Source organism: Nuphar pumila, chromosome 13 (genome assembly GCF_984573655.1).
Source record: "Nuphar pumila chromosome 13, dmNupPumi1.hap1.1, whole genome shotgun sequence".
NCBI classification, from domain to species: Eukaryota; Viridiplantae; Streptophyta; class Magnoliopsida; order Nymphaeales; family Nymphaeaceae; genus Nuphar; species Nuphar pumila.
Genome location: NC_143261.1, coordinates 31,596,773 through 31,617,604, shown reverse-complemented (window position 1 = coordinate 31,617,604; position 20,832 = coordinate 31,596,773). Strand labels below are relative to the sequence as shown.

General features: G+C 36.9%; 1 protein-coding gene and 1 pseudogene across 1 annotated transcript in view; one reads left to right on the top strand and one right to left on the bottom strand.

Annotated features, from left to right (window-relative positions):
• Positions 1–6,954: 6,954 nt before the first annotated feature.
• LOC149818246 (uncharacterized) lies at positions 6,955–11,622 on the top strand (annotated as a pseudogene).
• Positions 11,623–19,682: 8,060 nt separating this feature from the next.
• Positions 19,683–20,832, bottom strand: part of LOC149818245 (secreted RxLR effector protein 161-like) — a 48,979-nt gene continuing 47,829 nt past the window's right edge. Inside the window, exon 2 of the mRNA XM_089986185.1 lies at positions 19,683–19,927. Within this exon, the coding sequence (XP_089842311.1) occupies positions 19,683–19,927 (245 nt within the window). The remainder of the gene's footprint in view (positions 19,928–20,832) is intronic.

Below are 20,832 nucleotides of genomic sequence, written 5' to 3'. Positions count from 1 at the left end.
CCAAGACAGATTGTGTTCTAATAGTAGTCTGGGCGACTCTGACGATGACCAAAATTGACAAACAGACTCTAATAACAGCTTCAAGCAACTCTGAAGATAGTTTGGTAAGCTCTAATACCATTGGTCAAGGCCTTTTTATCTCGCGCGAATAGAGAGCTTGGTGAGTTGTTTGGGTCGTGCGACACACAACTTGTCGTAGAGAAACTGTATAAGCCTGGTGATGCGGATTCAAGCTAATGCATATCTCATGCATGCTTAACACAACGAAAATGTCTTAAGCAACATAGTCAAATGGGTCGATAGCAGGGCAATGCCAAAGTCTTTGGTGTATGAGCATCCAAGCCAATAAGAGACGGGTGTGTCATCCTCCTGTGACGAGTGCACAAGCAATCGAGGGTCATAAATTAAGCTACACATTTGAATAAGCATCACAGACATTAGAGTGAGCATCGAGTACTTAAGACGCACCGAACGAGAGGCATATTGATTTTCAACACCTATGAGCCCCACGAAACGTATAGCGTGCCCCAAAAAACCCACCATTACGATAGAGGTCTTTCGACTCCCAACCGAAGTCAGTTAAAAGTATATTATAGTGAAACTTTCTAGCTAAGAGGAATCATTGTTGTTCGGCATGCACTCATCGAGCCCCTCACAAGGGTGCGAGGTTGGGTGGCAAGACAAGCGATAAGAGTGGGCCCCGTACATGCCTGAGATGCCCAAGTGAGAAATTTGCATACTCGTGAGCACTCATGTGCACTCTGATGTGTTGCTCATGAGATATATGGGTTGCCTACTCAAGACTTCATGGTGGTGCACCAATGCAAGTAAAGAGGATGGTCCCTTATATAAGTATTGTGGGCGCTGACCCCGCCAGTAGGAGGAACCCTAATATCACTTGAGGACGCAATGCTTTTGTCCCGAATGGCATCATGAACACAGATTTCATATTTTGTCACAATGATCACACCACGGGTTTTCTCACATATTAATATATTGGTGAGATTTTGATCTTGGCTCGATAATTCTCAATGTGCATGAAAATACGCAGCCCCAAAGTTTGGGGGAGCCAGCGTAGACACCGACACGACACTCTCGAATGAAGTAGTTTCTTTCTATGTTTTGACTTCACGGACGTGTTTCCCACATATGGTTGTGCATAAGAATACTCGACTATGGCACATAAAATCTGCATGGATATCCTCTGTTTGCGGGCATGAAGTTGAGATGAACTGCAGGTGGCGTAGCACCCTCAAATCATGACACAGTTGCGGGTGATCGGAGAAACCCCTGTGGCATGAAGCATGGAGCCGAGCAGATGCATTTGAGATGTAACACACACATTAATGATTGTTTGTTGAGATGCTTACGAACAATGTTTCATTGCCTCGTGCCACCACTACATGCCATATACAAGACATGGGCTTTCCATTTATCAACACACGTGTCACCATAGACCCCACCGCAATACACACGTGCACCGCTTTCGACCGAAAATGAATAAAGTTTGTCACAATAGGATAAGAGTAAGACCCCAAGCACAAAGTGTCTGATTGTAGTGATAAAGGCAGTGTCGAATATATAAGATCCGTGGGGCTGTTGGTCTTGGTGTAGGGCTGGTGAGAAGGGCTAACTATGGACCTGATCGTTACTACTCTAATCTGATAGGATGTAGAATCAAAATGGGATTATTTATGAGAGCGCATCCATTTGACGGTGAAACCGTCCGACAGAGCTGCCTTATTTGTCGTTCATCTAGTTGATGAATGGCATCCAGAATACCATCTCATTTCTTTTTGTTTCAACCTTTCATTTTCTACGCTGTAGATGCCATTCATCCAAAACCTTGAATGGCTCTCAAAAAACTTTTGGAACCCATTCAAGAACCAGCCCATCCATCCATGGTGTTCTGTATGCCATTCATCAAGTGGATGAACGACATCCAAGGCAGCTCTGAGGGTTTACCATCACAGATGACTGATGCACGCTCATTATTTATGACATCCAAGTAAATGAAATTAGGTGCAGTTCAATTTTTTTAATAGGCAGATCCCTCCAGTTATGTACCATTGGGTTTTGAACTTGCAATGAGGGCAAGTTGCCTTTGTGTACTGGTAAATGAGCTGAGCTTGGGCTGTTTAGGCTCGGCCCATGATTAGCTCACAAGTCCGTTAAGGGGACACTCATGCTCGGGCTTGGCTAGTCAGCTCATAACAAGCCGAGCCCAAGCTCGTTAGGAGCCCATCGTGAGCTAGCTCATTTTTTTAAGAAAATTGTTTTTAAGCATAACATATATACATGTATTATACATATATTATATATAATACTGTATATAAATATATAATATGTAAAACAAGCACATATGAGCCGAGCTTGTCATGTTCATGCTTGGCTCATTTACCTAAACGAGCTGGCTCGGCTCACCAAGCTCAATTTCTGAGCCAAGTCAAGCTTCTCACAAGCCAAACCGAGCCGAACAGCAAGCTGCTTGTCTGGTTTCCAAACCCTACCTTTGTGGTGCACGCAATTGTTCCAAGTTTAAAGCTAAGCTCTCTCTGATGGGCTTGGGATAATACTGTTGGGCTCAAAGGTATGGTCCAAGCGAGCCCAAACAAAGCCTCTACAAAGACAACCTGCTAGATAGGAAGGGTCAAATATTTACTCATCAAGGTGACATCAATAATTTCAACGGCAAGCAGCAAGCTTATGGGCACCAATCACATGGGAATTAATTTGGAGCGAGACCACATTCATTATGTGGGTGAGCCCCCTACGGCTGCAATGTCATGAGAGTAAAAAACTACAAACTATGGACAGAAAGCTTTTCTCACCGTCCAAGAGCGTAGAGCACGGTGCCACAGACAAGATCCTGACGTCCAACTAGCACCGCGAACACCCTTGTCCAATACTCATATGGGATGTATCACTTCCCTCGCTTTGGTGGTTTGAGGCACAGCTTAAACAAACCGATGCCCTTCTCATGCAACGCGTGTGATAGATCTGCAAAAGGGTTTACCGATGCCCTTCCACGTCAATGAGCTAACTGGTTTCTGTAGGCACCGTTCAAGTTGACGTACGAGATCTCACCAGTTACTTTACTGCAAGACTGAAGCTTGAAGAAACTCTCTGGTAAGTAGGATGGACCTCAAGGGTTTACCAATGAAAGGTCTGGTAAATCTGGTAAATGAATGAAAAGGTTTTCCCTAGCCTTAGCCTAGCAAAAAAAAAAAAAAACCAGTGAGCCAATTGCTTCTATCGTCCTCCAGGTTGAGGAAGTTGCCATTTCTTTATTAGAGAAATTTGCCATCTAGCCGCAAAACACACCACTAACTTTCCAGTTTAGCTTTTCATGGTATGGAAAACATCAAATCAAATCCAACAATTGATCAAAGTTTTCATAAAGTCTTAATCAAGTTAATTATGGTCATTTTGTACCCTCTGGTACGGCTAGAATCATAACATAAAGACATCTTACCCTATGCAACTTTAGGTGTCCTTGGGGGTGTTTATCCTCATCCCATAACCAAAAAACTCATTTTCAGAAGAAAAGATTTTGTGGAAGATAAAGTGGATTATTTATTTAATTATTTGGAGGTACAAGTATAATTTTTGTTGTCCTTCTAACGATCTTTGTTTGGGATACATTATATTGGTGTTTTATTAACAATCTTTGGATTAAACAATATGGTACTTCAGTGGGCACGAAAGACGTGGCAATGAAAAAACAAGAAAGCAAGTTATTATGCATATATTCATGCATTTTATTCATATCTATTTATGCATGATATATGATAAAATTGCATTAAAACTCATTTTTATCATTGCTTTAAATTGAATTTTTTAAAAAAATCATATTTTCTGCTTCAGCCCTGCATTTTTAGTGTTTTTATTAGTTTAGAATTTTTCTTAATTTAAAGTTTAATTAGATTAAGAGAGTAGTTACTAATTTTAATTAGTTAAAAAAAAAACCTTTTGAAAAACACATTTTTGAGGAAGACCTGTTTTGAAATTTTTGAAAATATTTTAAACTTTCATAGAAAATGCGTTTTAACCTAATTTTTGTTTATAAATAGCTTTATTCCAGCCATAGAACACGTTTTTCCCTTCTGAGAAAACACAAGCTTCTTCTCCCTCTTCTCTTCGCTTCCTCCTCCTCTTCGTTCTCAACCGATTCTTCCCCGATCTCTTCATTTCTCCTTTTGATTCATCTTGCTTCTAACATTTTTCTATCGTCGGTTCTTTCTGCCTTGGTTGACGGAGGTGCATGCAGCTCAGAGAGAAAAACCACTTCTTCTCAACCCTTCTATTGAAGGTAAATTACACGGTTTGCTTCTTCTCTCCTGTTTCACCGTAGTTTTAATTTCTGCATATCATGAATCATATCATTGCATGTAGTTTTGTTTGATCATTGCATAATCTTCATATTTAGATTAGATTAGTTTAGATTCAACATCTAAAAATATAAAAAGAAAAAAAGTATATAGCTTAATTTAGTTTAGCCATTTTTCTTGGTTTGCGTGTAGAATAAGATTATTTTATTCAAATCGATAGATCTAACATAGAATAGTTTTATATTTTTCATGAGTTTTAGTTCGGTTTAGGTTCAGATTTACGGTAGATTCAATTTAGATCATGTTCTTTATTTTTTGTGTTTATTAGATTAAATTATTTTGAATTTCTTAATTAGCCAATTTAGGTAGATTTAAATTCCAGCAAGTAGTTAGTTTTACTTTCATGTTAAATCTATTTTTTTGCATCAATTAAATTTAATTAAATTTAATTAAATTCAGTTTATGTCAGTAGATTAATTAGAAATTAATTAGGTAATTTGAATTATTTGAATTACATTAGCCGATTTTTATTATTGAATTAAACTATCAATTTTGGTTAATTAATTAATTTGTTGATTGCTTGCTTAATTAGTTGATTAAATTCCTTTTTAGAATTTGGTTAGTATAGGATGCAAGTTAAATTAATTCAGTTTATTTTATAGTTCACATTTTCTTCTAGTAGTTAATTAGTTTAGTTTATTTTTTGTTATTTGCATTAGTTAATTCCATAAACTGTTTCTTGTTTCTTGTTAGTTAGTTAATTAGTTATGTTAATTTGTCTTTTAGTTAGTTGATTCATGTTAGTTCTTAGTTATTTATAGAATTAGTTATGTTATTTTGTCTTTTAGTGTATTGTTATTCCATAGTTTATTTAGTATTTTTGTGATTTTTCGTAAAACTAACCCTTAATATTTTTATAGTTTTTGTAGTATCTTTGTGTTTTGTTTGTTTATTTTTACAGGAAAGCATTTAGACGTGCGGTGAGCCCTCGAAACTACTCCTGAAGAGCCCCCCGAGATCCCTAAAAGGTCTCCTCAAAAGGCCCTTCATGCTCTCAAAAGGCCTCTCAAAGAGCATAAACAAGTAAATGAATAAGAAAACCAAAGCTCAAGGAAGGGACAAGAAGCTCAAAGCAGTGAATACTTTTCCTTATTTTTTTAGATTAGTTTTTTATTTTATTTTATTTAATTCAATTTGGGTTTGTAATAAGGCACTTATTATTATTTTTATTTGTTTAAGTCCTCCACAGAGGGTCGCACTCTCATTTAGTTAATTAATTTTTTTAAGGCAATAAAGAGTAGCTTAGTTTTATGTGGAATACAAAGTATTTTCCCGTTTCCTAAGATCGACCCAGACTTTACCACTCATGCGAGCCGGTTTTTATTTATTTGGTGTCTGGCTTTCACATTGTTTTTACATAAAATATTATTTTAAAAATTATTTTTCAAAACTCACACCAAATTTTTGGCACCATTGCTGAGGAACGACGATTAACACGAGTATTCACTTTATTGTCACTGATTGTTCACGTTTGTTTAGGTTGTTAGTTTCTCTTTTGTTACTATTTAGGACTGTTTAGTTTACTTTCATGTTGATTATTTAGGATTATTTAGTTTCTTTTCAACATTTAGGTTTAGAACCATGTGTTTGCACACCCTAGATACCAGCTTACCTTTCTTGCATGGCCCACCTACTAGGCTACCCTTGGGAGGTGACTGCGCATGATTGGTATGGTGCTCTTAGTTTATTTTTTATAAGATATTTGTTGAGTGCAATTGTGTGGTGCATGTTTACTGCTTTATAGTATTATTTTTCCTTTACCCACTTTGTGGTTTATTGTGGTTTGGTCGCTCTGCGCGTTAGGTAGGTAGAAAGCCTTTCACTTAAGATGGTGTTGCACCGGTCTACCCTCAAGTGCATGCAAGGGCGACACTCGCTTGACCCCGAGATTGCTGAGATAGTTGAGGACCTTGAGTCCCTTATTAGGAGAGCCCATCGATCTGGCCCTATGGCAGAGGATCAGCAGTTGAACCATCCCCTGAGAGAGTATTTCATTCCTAATAAATATACTCCCGCATCCTGCATCGCTAGACCCGTTATAGGAGCCAACCAATTTGAGATAAAGGCCAACATTATACAAATGCTATCATTTTCTATGACCTAAGCAACGAAGACCCCTACCGTCATCTCGATGAGTTCCTCGAGATCTGCTTTATAGTAGAGATCAACAATTTTGGAGATGACGCATTAAGGTTGACGTTGTTCCTGTTCTCCCTCAAGGATAAAGCCAAGCATTGGCTGAAGGCCCTAGATACTATGCAGATTACCACTTGGGAACGCATGCAGCGTGAGTTTCTCAAGAAATATTTTCCAATTGGTAAGATCAATCAGTATCGAAAGGCTATTACCAGCTTTTCTCAGGTTGAGGGAGAATAGTTTCATGAGACGTGGGAGAGGATGAAAGATCCTCTGAAAGTGTCCCCACCACCAAGTGCTCTGTTGGCAACCGGTGCAGTACTTTTACGATAGGCTGACCGAGAAGAACTGTCAGATGATTGATTCGGCTTGTGGGGGTACTTTCATGCTTAAGAGTGAGGATGAAGCATGAGCTCTTTTTGAGACAATGAGCGAGATCTCGATGTACCTTGCTTTTGCCTCACGTTCTAAGAGGGCCACACCTGCGCATGATGGCGCGAAGAAGGCTGACATATTCGAGATAGAGATGCACCTTGAGTTGCAAAACAAGGTCGACCAGTTGTACCAGAAATTGGATCAGCTGTTGTCGAATCCCTCTCCAGCCTTGCAGGTGTGTGTGTTGTGTGCTAGCTCTGCACACCATGTTGTTGACTACCCCCCATGGCCCCACAGTACCCTGAGTTTGTCCAGAAGCAAGCTTAGATGGCGTAAGGTTTCGCTAAGCCCGTACCGAACCCATATTCCAACACTTATAATCTGGGTTGGCAGAACCATCCTAATTTCTCGTGGAGAAATCCACAACACCCACCCCCTTCCTAGCAACCACCCAGACAAGGCAGTTATGCGCCTGGTTTTCAGAGACCCAGTTTTCCTCTTCCCAACCGTCCTATAGTCAGCCTCCATCCCAGGAGTTAGCATCCAATCAGTCCTTTGAGGACAAGATGTTGTAGGCCTTCTTGGACATTACGACGAACCTGAGTTTCCACACTCAGTTGATTTCCAAGTTAGAGACGCAGATGGGACAGCTCGCTGAGGCGCTTAGCAGACGAAGCAAAGGGACACTGCTCAGTCAGTCAGTGGTGAATCCTAGGGGTAAGGAGCCGATGCATACCTTGCATAGAGCAGATGGTCATCAAGAGCAGGCTCAAGCGGTTGTCACATTTAGGAGTGGGAAGCAATACCAATCGAGAGAGGCTGCAGAAGAAAGTGAGAGATCAGTTGAACAGTCGGTCTCTATCGATCCACCTCAAGAAAGCGAGAGGGCTCCCCCATCTGAGCCATCCAAGTCCTATATACTCAAAGCCCCCTTTCCTAAGGCACTAGAAAAGCTGAAGTTGTTTGGCAAGCAGGGGGTGAAGATGCAGGAGATGCTTGAGATTTTCAAGCACGTATAGGTTAACCTCTTACTGCTTGATGCCATTCAGCAGGTCCCTACATACGCAAAGTTCTTCAAGGAGCTTTGTACGCAGAAGCAGAAGTTGAGGTTCAATGTTCCAAAGAAAATATATTTGACTGAGCAGGTGAGTGCAATGCTTCAGCACCAAACTCTACCAAAGATCAAGGACCCAGGGGCTCCTATTGTTTCCTGTGTCATTAGAGACATTACTGTCGAACGTGCCCTGCTCGACCATGGGGCAAGTGTAAACATCTTGCCGGGTTTCTTTTATGATGCTTTCGGACTTAAGGAGATGAAGCTGACACCAATGACCCTGTAGCTAGCAGATCATTTTGTCAAGGTCCCTTGAGGGATTCTTGAAGACGTGTTGGTCAAGGTGGAAGACTTCTACTTCCCTGTTGACTTCATTATTCTTGATATTGAGGGAGTTGACAATGTTAGGCAGATGCCCATTATCCTTGGTCTCCCCTTCCTGGCCACTGCCAACGCATACATCAATTACCACACTGAAGCAAAGGATGTGTCGTTCGACAACAAAAAAATGAGGTTGAATATCTTTAACGCAGCGCTGTGATGGGACCTACATGAGCGGACGCCTCTTTCCAGGTCGATTTCATATAGGACCTGGTGGAGGCAGAGCCGGTATGGACGTTGAGTGATCATCCTCAGAATGAGAAAGATGAATCACTCTTGGGAGATGACCATGGTCTGCTTGATCAGTTGACAGGAGAAGTGCAGTGGACCTAGCAGTTTGAGCCGCTTTTGGATCTGGCAAAGAAGCCTGCCTTACCTTCCATTGAGAGTCTGCCTGAGCTTGAGCTAAAGCCTTTATCAGCATCACTCAAGTATGCCTTTCTAGGCAAGGATCAGACGCTCCCCGTCATCATTTTTACAGCCCTAACTGACTCGCAGGAGAGTCAGCTTCTTCAGGTCCTGCATGCGCATAAGGAGGCGATTGGTTGGTCGGTGGCATATCTGAAGAGGATAGATCCCTCTTTCTGTATGCATCATATCATCATAGACGAGGGTGCTAAACCCTCTAGAGAGATGCAGAGGAGGTTGAATCTCCACACAAAGGAAGTGGTGAAAAAGGAGGTGGTAAAATGGTTGGACGCATAGATTATCTATCCTATCTCTAATAGTCTGTGGGCCCTACACAGGTTATCCCCAAGAAGTTGGGGCTCACCGTTGCGCTGAACGAAAAAGGAGAGAGCGTCCCCATGAGGACCACCATGGAGTGGCGAGTATGTATTGACTATCGAAAGTTGAACAGTGCAACACAAAAAGATCATTTTTTGTTATCGTTCATCGACCAGATTTTAGAGTGGCTCACAGACCAACATTATTTCTGTTTTCTGGATGGTTATTTAGGTTACAATCAGGTAGCTGTCTACCCTGAGGACTAGAAGAAGACTACCTTCACCTGTCTTTATGGCACCTTCACATTTAGGAGAATGCCGTTTGAGCTCTGCAATGCCCCGACAACTTTTCAGAGGTATATGATGGTCATCTTCTCCCATGTGGTCGACAACATCCTTGAGATTTTTATAGATGACTTCTCAGTTTATGTCTCTTCATTTGATGATTGTCTCCAAAAGCTAGCGAGAATGCTTACACGTTGTATGGAGACAAATCTCATGCTTAGTTGGAAGAAGAGTCATTTAATGATACAATAGGAGATTGTGCTCAAACACATTGTCTGAGAAAGGGATTGATCGATAAGGCCAAAGTGGAGACCATTTTCAAATTATCTCCACCGACCTCTGTGCGGCAGGTATGTTCATTCTTAGGGCATATAGGTTTCTATCGACGATTCATTAAGGATTTTAGTCAAACTTCTAGGTCGTTATGTAACTGCTATCTAAAGACCAACCATTTTGTTTTGATGATGCCTGTCTGAAGGCATTTTTGTCTCTTAAGGAGACCCTGACCACTACGCCGATTCTGAAATCTCTCGATTGGTCTGTACCTTTTGAGATTATGTGCGATGCTTCCGATTATGCGGTTGGAGTCATTCCGGGGTAGAAGGTCGAACAAAAGTCTCATGTCATTTACTATGCTAGCAGGACCCTCTTCGATGCTCAGTTGAATTACACGACCACTAAGAAGGAACTGTTAGCTGTAGCATTTGCTCTTGAGAAGTTTCGTTCGTATTTGTTGGGCTCCAAAGTCATCGTTTATTCTAATCATGCTGCTCTGCGGTACTTGATGAGTAAAAAGGATGCTAAACCTTGTCTCATTCAATGGATCCTTCTGCTACAAGAATTTGATCTCAAAATTTAAGATAAGAGTGGATGTGAGAATCTTGTAGCAGATCATCTATCCAGACTGACTGTGGAGCCATCTGTAGATCAGGGAAAGATTGATGCTTCCTTTCCGGATGAGCAGTTGATTCATGTCAAGCGTCTGCTCTAGTTTGCGTATTTCATAAACTATTTGGTGACCAGAGAGTTCCCTACACATTGGAACATGAATGTGCGAGATCAATTCATGTCGCAGGTGAAACATTATTTATGGGAGGATCCAAAGTTGTTTCGGTTATGCCCAAATCAGGTGATTCGAAAGTGTGTCCTCAAGGAGAAGTTTGATTCTATTCTGGAGTTCTGTCATTCTTTGGCTTGTGGAGGCCACTTTTCTATCCAGAAGACCACTATAAAGGTCTTCCAGTCTGGATTTTGGTGGCCAACACTTCATAGAGATTCTCACAATTTTTGTCAAAGATGCTTATGTTGTCAGCATACAGGGAGCATTTCCAAGCGTGATATGATGCCCCTTCTTCCCATTCTTATTGTTGAGATTTTTGATGTTTAGGGCATCAATTTTATGGGTCCCTTCCTGCCGTCGTTTGGCTTTGTTTATATTTTAGTGGTGGTAGATTATGTGTCCAAGTGGGTCAAGGCCGTGGCCACCCGGACCAGTGATCGTAAGTAGGTGATTCAATTCATCAAGCATAATATCTTTAATAGGTTCAGAGTCCTGAGAGTGATGATTAGTGATGGCGGTAAGTACTTCCAGAATGTGCATGTTGCTTCCCTACTCAAAAAGTACTCAGTACACCACCGGATTGCTACACCTTACCATCCACAAACGAGTGCCTAGGTTGAGGTCTCCAACAAGGAAATCAAGCAGATTCTTGAGAAGACAGTCTAGTCATACCGTAAGGATTGGTCCCAGTGCCTTGATGATGCCCTCTGAGCTTACAGGACTACTTTCAAGACTCTGATTGGTATGTCTTCTTACTGACTGGTTTTTGGGAAACCATGTCATCTCCCTGTTGAGTTGGATCATAGGGCCTTTTGGGAGATTAGAAAGTTTAATTTTGATATAGCCCAAGCTATCACTGAGCATAAATTGCAGATGAGTGAGCTAGAGGAGCTGCAAAATGAGACATACGAGAATGCTAAGATCTACAAGACTCGAACCAAGCAATTCCATGATCAACATATTTTGAGGAAGCAGTTTGAGCCTAGTCAGAAGGTCTGGCTTTATAATTCGCGGCTCTATCTTTTTTCAGGGAAGCTGAAGTTCAGATGGGATGGCCCGTTCATAGTACGAGAGGTGTTTACATATGGAGCAATTGTTATTTTTTATCCTCGTATGAATGGGACCTTCAAGGTCAATGAGCAACGACTGAAGCTCTATCTTTCTGATGTCGTGGTTAGTCAGGACATCGAGGTCATTGACCTTATTGATGAGTGAGGCAACACACATCTTTGTATGTTGTATTTTTAGGATTCAATTGTTTTGTTCTTTCATAGTTTTCTTAGGATGTGTTTATTTATTTTATTGTTCATAAGCATAAATGTCAGATTATGTATACATTGCATTTTTGGTATATTTTTATGGGTTGCATAACAGGTAGACAGGTGGAACCTATGCAAGGCCATTCACATGCCATATCAGGTAAGGTTCCATAACGTGGATCAAGTGACTTCTACAACTTCTCTTCCATTTATTTTTGTTCTCATATGCATTCACTCAGTTTCATGCAAGCATGGGGGGTGCCACTGAGGACTGTGTCATTCAAGCATGGGGGAGGGTGTAATTTGTACACCCAATTTTTTTGTCTTTGTACTTGCACTTTTAATGAAAACTCATAAAAATTGGGCTTTTAAGGAATGAGTTTGACCTTATATAAATGTTTTACATAATCTAATATTTTTAGAGAATTTTTAAGCTTCATAACTTTTTTTTTTTGACACTGATCTAGAAAAATATGGTTATTTATGTGGATTTCAAAGAAATGGCGATAAATGCATGTTAGAGTTTATTTTGAATCATAAGTATGAATATGCATAATTTTATTTTTGAAAAACTAAGCAAATGAACAGTGTTGCATTCATGAGCTCAAAAAGTGAAAAGCGCATACGTTTAGTTGTTTGGTATCTTCATATTCCCTAGTAGCTGGGCTCAGACACAAGTTGAAGTTTTTGATTCCCATGTTGAAAAGGATAACGAAGAAAATCACTCCTTTGTCTAAGTTGATATATGTGGCCTATTTTGTTCGAGCACGTAGAGCCTAAGGGGTGTTTATACCTGGTGCCCTAAAACCATTTGGTTTGGGAGCAACCAGCCCGAAAGCCTATTACATGGACTTTATAGAGAGCCTAATAGATGTTGACATTGCACATGACAAGAAGTAAGTTATATGTAAACTATGAAAATGAAAGGTCCAGTGACTTGAGCAATTAAGTCTGAGGGATACTTTGTATCTGGTGCCCTAAGGTCGTTTGGCCTAGGAGTCACTGAGCCAAAGCTCATTACACGGGTCACAAAAACTAGAAATTTGAAATAGTGCTTAACAAAAAGAAAGAAAAAATATGAAAAAATTAAAAATCTGGAAAAAAGAAAAAGAAAGAAAAGAAAGAGTATAAAAGAAAAAGTTCACTGCTTAGGAATAAATATTGAGAAAACCTGTGCAGAAAACATATAAGTGAAGATAAGTAAACAATGACATGCATATATTTGATTTTATGAGAATAAAGCATAAATGATTATGATATTTAAAAAAGTAGAAGAAAGGGTTTTACTCTGTGGTGGCATGCAAAAGACTTTAATTATGTTCTGAAAGTGTAATGGCCTGTAATATTTGTGAAAACAAAATCCATAGTTGCCTAATGCTGCTTGAATTAAAATTTTTATGTATACATGATAGAGATGTTTATGGGTAGTATCACTGCAAACCCTCACGAGACCTTACTCATCCACAGGGGTAACCCAGGGGTTTAAAGGGCTTGTTGCATATGATAAATGCAACCGTGATTCCTACAAAAGTGAGTTAAGCTTTTATTTTGATCAATTTAGCATTTTTGCTTTTTGCTTCAGTTTGCTCGAGGACTAGCAAACGATAAGCATGTGAGAATTTAATCATGCATATATTTATGCATTTTATTCATATCTATTTATGCATGGTTCATGATAAAATTGTATTCAAAACCCATTTTTATCATTGCTTTCGAGAAATTGCTTTAAATTAAATTTTTGGGAAAAATCATATTTTTTGGTCCAGCCGTACATTTTTAATGTTTTTATTAGTTTAAAATTTTTCTTAATTTGTAGTTTAATTAGATTATGAGAGTAGTTAGTAATTTTAATTAGTTTAGAAAAACTCATTTTGGAAACAGGGTTTTGAGGAAGACCTATTTTGAAATTTTTGAGAATATTTTAGACTTCCATAAAAAATATGTTTAAACCTAATTTTTGTTTATAAATAGCTTTGTCCCAGCAATGAAACACATTTTTCCCTTATGAGAAAATGCAAGCCTCCTCTCCCTCTTCTCTTCTCTTCTCTTCCTCCTCCTCTTCGTTCCAAACCGGTTCTCCCCCGATCTCTTCCTTTCTCCCTTTGATTAATCTTGCTTCTAACATTTTTCTATCGCCGGTTCTTCTTGCCTTGATCAACGGAGGTACATGCAGCTCGAAGATAAAAATCATTTCTTCTTCTCAACCCTTCCATCGGAGGTAAACCACACGGTTTGCTTCTTCTCTCACATTTCACCGTAGTTTTAGTTTCTGCATATCATGAATCGTATCATTGCATATAGTTTTGTTTAATCATTGCATATTCATCATATTTAGATTAGATTAGTTTAGATTTAGAATTTGAAAATATAAAAAGAAAAAATATATAGCTTAATCTAGTTTAGCCATTTTTCTTGGTTTGCGCATAGAATAAGATTATTTTATTTAAATTGCTAGATCTAACATAGAATAGTTTTATATTTTTTATGAGTTTTACTTCAGTTTAGGTTCAGATTTAGGGTAGATTTAATTTAGACTTTGTTCTTTATTTTTTATGTTTATTAGATTAAATTACTTTGAATTTCTTAATTAGCCGATTTAGGTAGATTTAAATTCGAGCAAGTAGTTAGTTTTACTTTCATGTTAAATCTAATTTTTTAGATCAATTAAATTTAATTAAGTTTAGTTTATTTCAATAGATTAATTAGAAATTAATTAGTTAATTTAAATTATTTGAATTACATTAGCCAATTTTCATTATTGAATTAAATTATCGATTTTGTTTAATTAGTTAATTTGTTGATTGCTTGCTGAAAATACATGAAATGCATTATAAATTAATCAAAATATGCATGTCATTATCTATATTTTTAGAGTTAAAACTCATGTTTATGTTGATATAAGTCATAGGAAGCTACATTTCAAATGTCATCCAATTCTGAGTTAAATTGGCGAGGTTATGTGTTTTTTAGTGTAAGGGAGTGAATTTCGGTGGGATCCAGATCCAGACCCATATTAGAATAACGATTTTGGGATCTGGGATCAAGGTTGGATCACATTGAACCAACTCAAGATCCATCCATGTTTTCTAAAAGGGGCGCCCAACAATTTCTGAATTTTTTTTAGTGTTTTCAAAATTACTTTTTCATAAGAGTGTTTTTGAATTTCTTAAAAATATTAGACAAAGGCGGGGGGGGGGGGGGGGGCATTCTGATTTTTTTTTGGTCCAGAATTTTGGGTAGTCCTCCACAACACCAGCCACCTCCATCCTCTAATCTTCCACCATTGTTTCGTCGCACCGAAGAATTTTTTGGGTGTTTCGCCATCGAGGAGTTTTTCGGGCGTCTCCCATCCCTTTGCTTTTCATATCTTCGTGTTATTTTTAATTTTGTGTCTAGTTTCATCTAAATGTTTGCTTTTTGTGTGCAGCAGCATGGCATCCATTGACAGAGCTTAATCTTCGTACTGAGAAGTTTTTCGGGTGCTATCTGACCGAGGAGATTTTTGGGCCTTTACACGAGCCAAGGAGTTTTCTGGGCTAGCGCTTTGTTCCCACCTACCATCCTTCGAACCACCATCACTGTTCCGTCATCAAGCTGCTGGAAGTTGCAGACACAATCAGAGGGTAGAAGAAGTCGTGGGAGGCCTTAGATCTGGGACCAAACGCGGATTGTCCGGTAAGAACCGCGTCTTTTGCTTTTAGTTTTCTTTTTTGCTATTTTACAAAAATCAGCTAGATTACATCTAGCCGTTTTTGTGCTTCCAAAAATATTTTTATTCTAAATTTTTACAACAGTTTTAGGTAGTTAAAAATCAAGTTTTTTTGTCCTAAGATAGGGTCTAATATGAGTTTGAGGTGTCGTTTTATTTCATTGTGTTTCTTGTGCTAATTTGTGAAATCCGGCTAGACTATGTCTAGCCATTTTTGAAGTTCTAAAATAAATTTTATTCTAAATTTTTTTGTCGATTAGAGTAGGTTAACATCCTGTTTTTTTTAATCCCCTAAGGTCGGGTTTAGTTCATAGTTTAGGGTAAATTAAAATTAGCTTTTGATTTGTTGTAATTTTTTTTATTAAAAAATGTTTTCTTGTGTCTTGTGTAAACTCATTTTTTGTTGAGTCTATTGTCTTCTCCAAGAAGACGTCAGCCATTGTTGGACCAGTAAGGTCGGAGTGTTTTTAGTAAGTTCCATGTGGTTTAGGAAATTAATTTTAGTAGTCTAGATTCATTGCATTTAGGTTTAGTTAATAGTTAGCTTAATTGGAATTTTCGTTTTTAATTCATAACTATTCATGATTTTCCGTGCATTCCAATCTTACCCCTACATATAATTTTGATATTAACTAGGTTAGTATATAGTTAGTGTAGCTTAGTTATTAAATTCTTAATTTTCGAAATTGAATGAAGGGCAAGTTGGTAATTTTCAAAGATTAGGCGATTTTGGCCAATTTTGTGGGTTTCTAAAATTTGTGAAATAAAAAAGGAAGGTGTTGGGTATCCTTAAAGATGCCAACCCTAAAGAGGATCTTCTCCTCTTGTGATCTAAGTGCCTTAAATTTTTAAAACCCTTCAAAATTCAAATGCACTTGCCTTAAGGGGAGGAGATATTATCTTAAATTCTAAATTTTGGCATTTTTTACTTTGAAAGGTCAAAGATCTTTTATAAGGTAAGAGTGTATGTGCCCACCTAAATCCAATCTAGCCTAAAAATACATGAAAGATCCCTTTCATTTAGCATTTAGCATAGTATAGTTAATTGCATATTTTATTAACCTTTTAGGAAATGTTTGACTTAGACGTTTTGAGTATTGCATGTATTTAATAATTAGCCTGACATATTAGTTAGGTTAGATAGTCAATTGTATTTAATTCTTTATTTTTATTTTATTATTTAATTAAATACTAAGTAGGTCCCATATAAGGTATGGCTCACCTTAGGATGTATTTGTAGTGGGTTAAGTGTGATTAGCTAGGTAAGTCATGTATGTCAGGTTGAGTATTTTACATTTCGTATTTAATTTTTTTATTAGTGTTTGAGTAGACCCCATATAGGGGACGACTACAGTAGTTTGGAATCATATTAGATTATATTTGTTCTCTAACTTAAGTTAGTTTGTGTATTTGTGTGCATTTTAGCTTTGCTTTAGAACTAATTCATTGTTTCCTCAAAGTAACTTAGGTTTTATTTTATATTTAAATTTTTTGTTAGCTTAATTAAATTATGTTTATTGTATTTTAGCAGAGTATTATGACTGATTAGTCTGTCATTGCATGTGCATAAGATCAATAGTGCATGAATTGAATGACTTTCAATTAGTTTGAATTGAATTTTTGAATCATAAATTGCAGTCAGTTACACACGTTATTTCATGTATAATTTTTCAAAGTTTTTCAAAAAAATCATTTCTATTCTCTTCATCCATGTGTCTTCTGTCTGCAACCCAAATTTCAACTCATTTAGAGTTGATTTGGTCATACTTTGAAGCATTTTTCAAAAACCGGCTTTACGAAAGATTGAATTTCGGGATAGGCAAATTTCCAAAATTTAAGTGTTCTTGAAACACTTATACTTGGAGATTCAGGATAAATTTTTGAAATCTGTAAAAAGGGTCTGATTCTTGCACGTGTCATGAATCCAACAAAACAAATTTTATAAATTTTGGATTCCATTTGACCCTTCAAATACTCTGTGTTTGAAAGTCTATTAGAAAATCATTCCTGCAATATAGTGAGGGCAAAACGGACATTTCACTAGTTAATTAATTTTCTGTATTTTTTTTAGTTTTTGCAGAATATATAGTTTATTTTATAGAGTTTAGTATAATTAGTTTTAGCATAAATTAGCCACTTTGATTAGAATTTATATTTTAGGGTATTTTTACTTAAATTATAAATTAGTTGTAATTGTTATTTTTAGAATTAATTTTAGTGGCATTTCTGAATTAATTGCAGTAATTTCAGTTACTGACTTTTTATTTTATATTTTTTAGGTTGCAGAGAATACTGCAGGTTAAAGATTCATTTACGTTGAGAACGTGAATGCCATATTTGGTGAAAGAATGAAAATGCTTTTTGGACTTAGAGGAGGCTTCAACAACATAGTTTAGAAAATTTTCTTTGTTAGTTACTTTTTATTTACATTAGTGTGTGATTTAACTTGTAAATTTTTTATTATAAACTTTTACATTATTAATAAATTAATGTAATTAGAGTTAATCTTGAATATTGTCCTGTTCTCTATGGATTCAACCCGTACTTGCCATGATTGTGGAAAGTCAGTTTTTATATATTTGGTTGTCAATTTTTTAATTTTTTTATTAAAAACATCTATTTAAAAATATCATTGCAAAAATACAACCACTTGCTTAATTAGTTGATTAAATTCCTTTTTAGAATTTGGTTAGTATAGCATGTAAGTTAGATTAATTCAATTTATTTTATAGTTCACGTTTTCTTTTAGTAGTTAATTAGTTTAGTTTATTTCTTGTTATTTGCATTAGTTAATTCCATAAATTGTTTCTTGTTTCTTGTTAGTTAGTTAATTAGTTATGCTAATTTGTCTTTTAGTTAGTTGATTCATGTTAGTTCTTAGTTAGTTATAAAATTAGTTATGTTATTTTGTCTTTTAGTGTAGTGTTATTCCATAGTTTATTTAGTGTTTTTGTGATTTTTCGTAAAACTAACCCTTAATGTTTTTATAGTTTTTTATAGTATCTTTGTGTTTTGTTTGTTTATATTTACAGGAAAGCATTTAGGCGTGCAGTGAGCTCTCGAAACTACCCCTAAAGTGCCCTCTAAGGTCCCTAAAAGGTCCCCTCAAAAGGCCTCTCAGATCCCCTCAAAGAGCATAAACAAGTAAAGAAATAAGAAAACCAAAGCTCAAGGAAGGGACAAGAAGCTCAAAGCACTGAAGTCTTTTCCTTATTTTTTTAGATTAGGTTTTTATTTTATTTTATTCAATTCATTTTGGTTTTGTAATAAGACACTTATTATTATTTTTATTTGTTTAAGTCCTCCGCAGAGGGCCGCACTCTCATTTAGTTAATTAAAATTTTTTTAAGGCAATAAAGAGTAGCTTAGTTTTCTGTGGAATACAAAGTATTTTTCCATTCCCTGAGATCAACCCAGACTTCACCACTCATGTGAGCCAGTTTTTATTTATTTGGTGTTTGGCTTTCACATTGTTTTTACATAAAATATTATTTTAAAAATTATTTTTCAAAACTCGCACCAGCAAGCATGCACACAAGACACCAAATTTATCTAGTTCGGCAAAACTGCCTATGTCTACGGAGAGTAAAAGAGAAATCTTTATTGAAACCGATAAGTACATGATGTTATAGTACTCTCAAGAACAAAAAGAAATATATTAGTATGCAGATATTGTAGATTACCTCGACCCGACAAGTCGAAATCGAAATTTGTGCAAACCTTCTTTCTCCTCCTTTGTTGCAATCAGAACAAGCTTCTCTTCACCCTATAAACAAGAACCCTCAAAGACATATCTTAAAAATCACACATTGGAACCACCCTCTATATCTATTATATAGAGATCTAACACTTAGTTTCCTAAACAAAGAGGGAAACCCCTAATACGTTGGGGTTTTCTTGGCAACATAGGAGAGGGACTTTAAGTGGAGTTTCCTTAATAACACATGAGATGGACTCTAAGTGGTCCCAGGTCTTATGTGGCAAGACAAAGTCACATATTACCCCAACAATCTCTACCTTGAGTTTGCCTTGCCATCACTCATGTCAAAATTTTTTTTTCTCACCTTCAATGCCCCCTCTCCCTAGAGCCCATGCTTCTAACATGAAACATTAACCAAATCCAAACAATGCTTGAAGTTATCATTTTTAAGCAACTTAGTCAACATATCAGTTGCATTATCCCTCGTGTGAATCTTTACCACGTCTAACTCACCATCTTCTATCATATTTTAAATCTTATGATACTGCATATTAATATTCTTTGACCTAGGGCGACTTACTAAATTCTATGCCAAGTGAATCGTACTTCAACCATCATAATACAACTGCACCTTCCTTTGCTCGATGTCAAGTTCATTAACCAAACCCTTAAGCCATATGCCTTCTTTTGTTGTTTCTGAATCTGCTACATATTTTGTCGCAGTTGTGAACATGGCAATCATCGATTGAAGTATAAACTTCCAACTCACTAGCTCACTTGCTAAAGTAAATATATAACCACCAGTAAATCTTCTCTTATCTAAGTCCTCTTCAAAGTTAACATCAACATAACCTATAACATCACATGAATATAAAAAAAAACTTCATTTAATTGCATTCCAATGCTCCTTTCTTAGATTTTATATATACTTACTAACTATACCCACAACATGTGCAATATTAGGTTTACTACACATCATGCCATACATAAGACAACTCACTACATTTGCATATAGCACCTTAGACATGTATGCTTCTTCTTCCTTTATGCTAGAACATAAGTGCTTAGATAACTTAAAATGTATAGCAAGAGGAGTACTCATAGGTTTCACCTTTTTCATGTTGAATATTTTAATAACCTTTTCAACATAATTCTTTTGTAAAACCCATAACTTGTTGACCTTTTTTTCTATGAATCTTCATGCCAAAGATCTTCTTTACAACACCAAGATCCTTTATATCAAACTCTTGACTCAGAGTGGACTTTAACCTATCAATTTCAATTATGCTTTTGACAACAATTAGCATATCATCCACATATAACATCAAAATAATATATGATTAATCATCAAGAACTTGAAAGTAAACACAATTATTGTAATCATTCTCGGTATACCCGACCTTAATCATGTAAGAATCAAAACACTTATACCACTACCAAGGAGATTGCTTCAACCTATAAAGTGATTTCTTTAACCCGCAAATAAGACTCTCCTTGCCTACTTTCTTGAAACCTTCTAGTTGTTGTATGTAGATTTCCTCCTCTAGTTCTCTGTGAAGAAATGCAGGCTTCACATCAAGTTGTTCTAACTCAAAATCATGCATGACAACCATTGCCAACAGGTACCTGAATCAATGTGTTTTTCACAAGCAGTGAAAAAACTTTATTATAATTGATTCATTCTCTTTGCGATAATCCCTTCACCACCAATCGAGATTTGAACTTTTCACCATCTTTTTCTCATAAAGTCTCTTTCT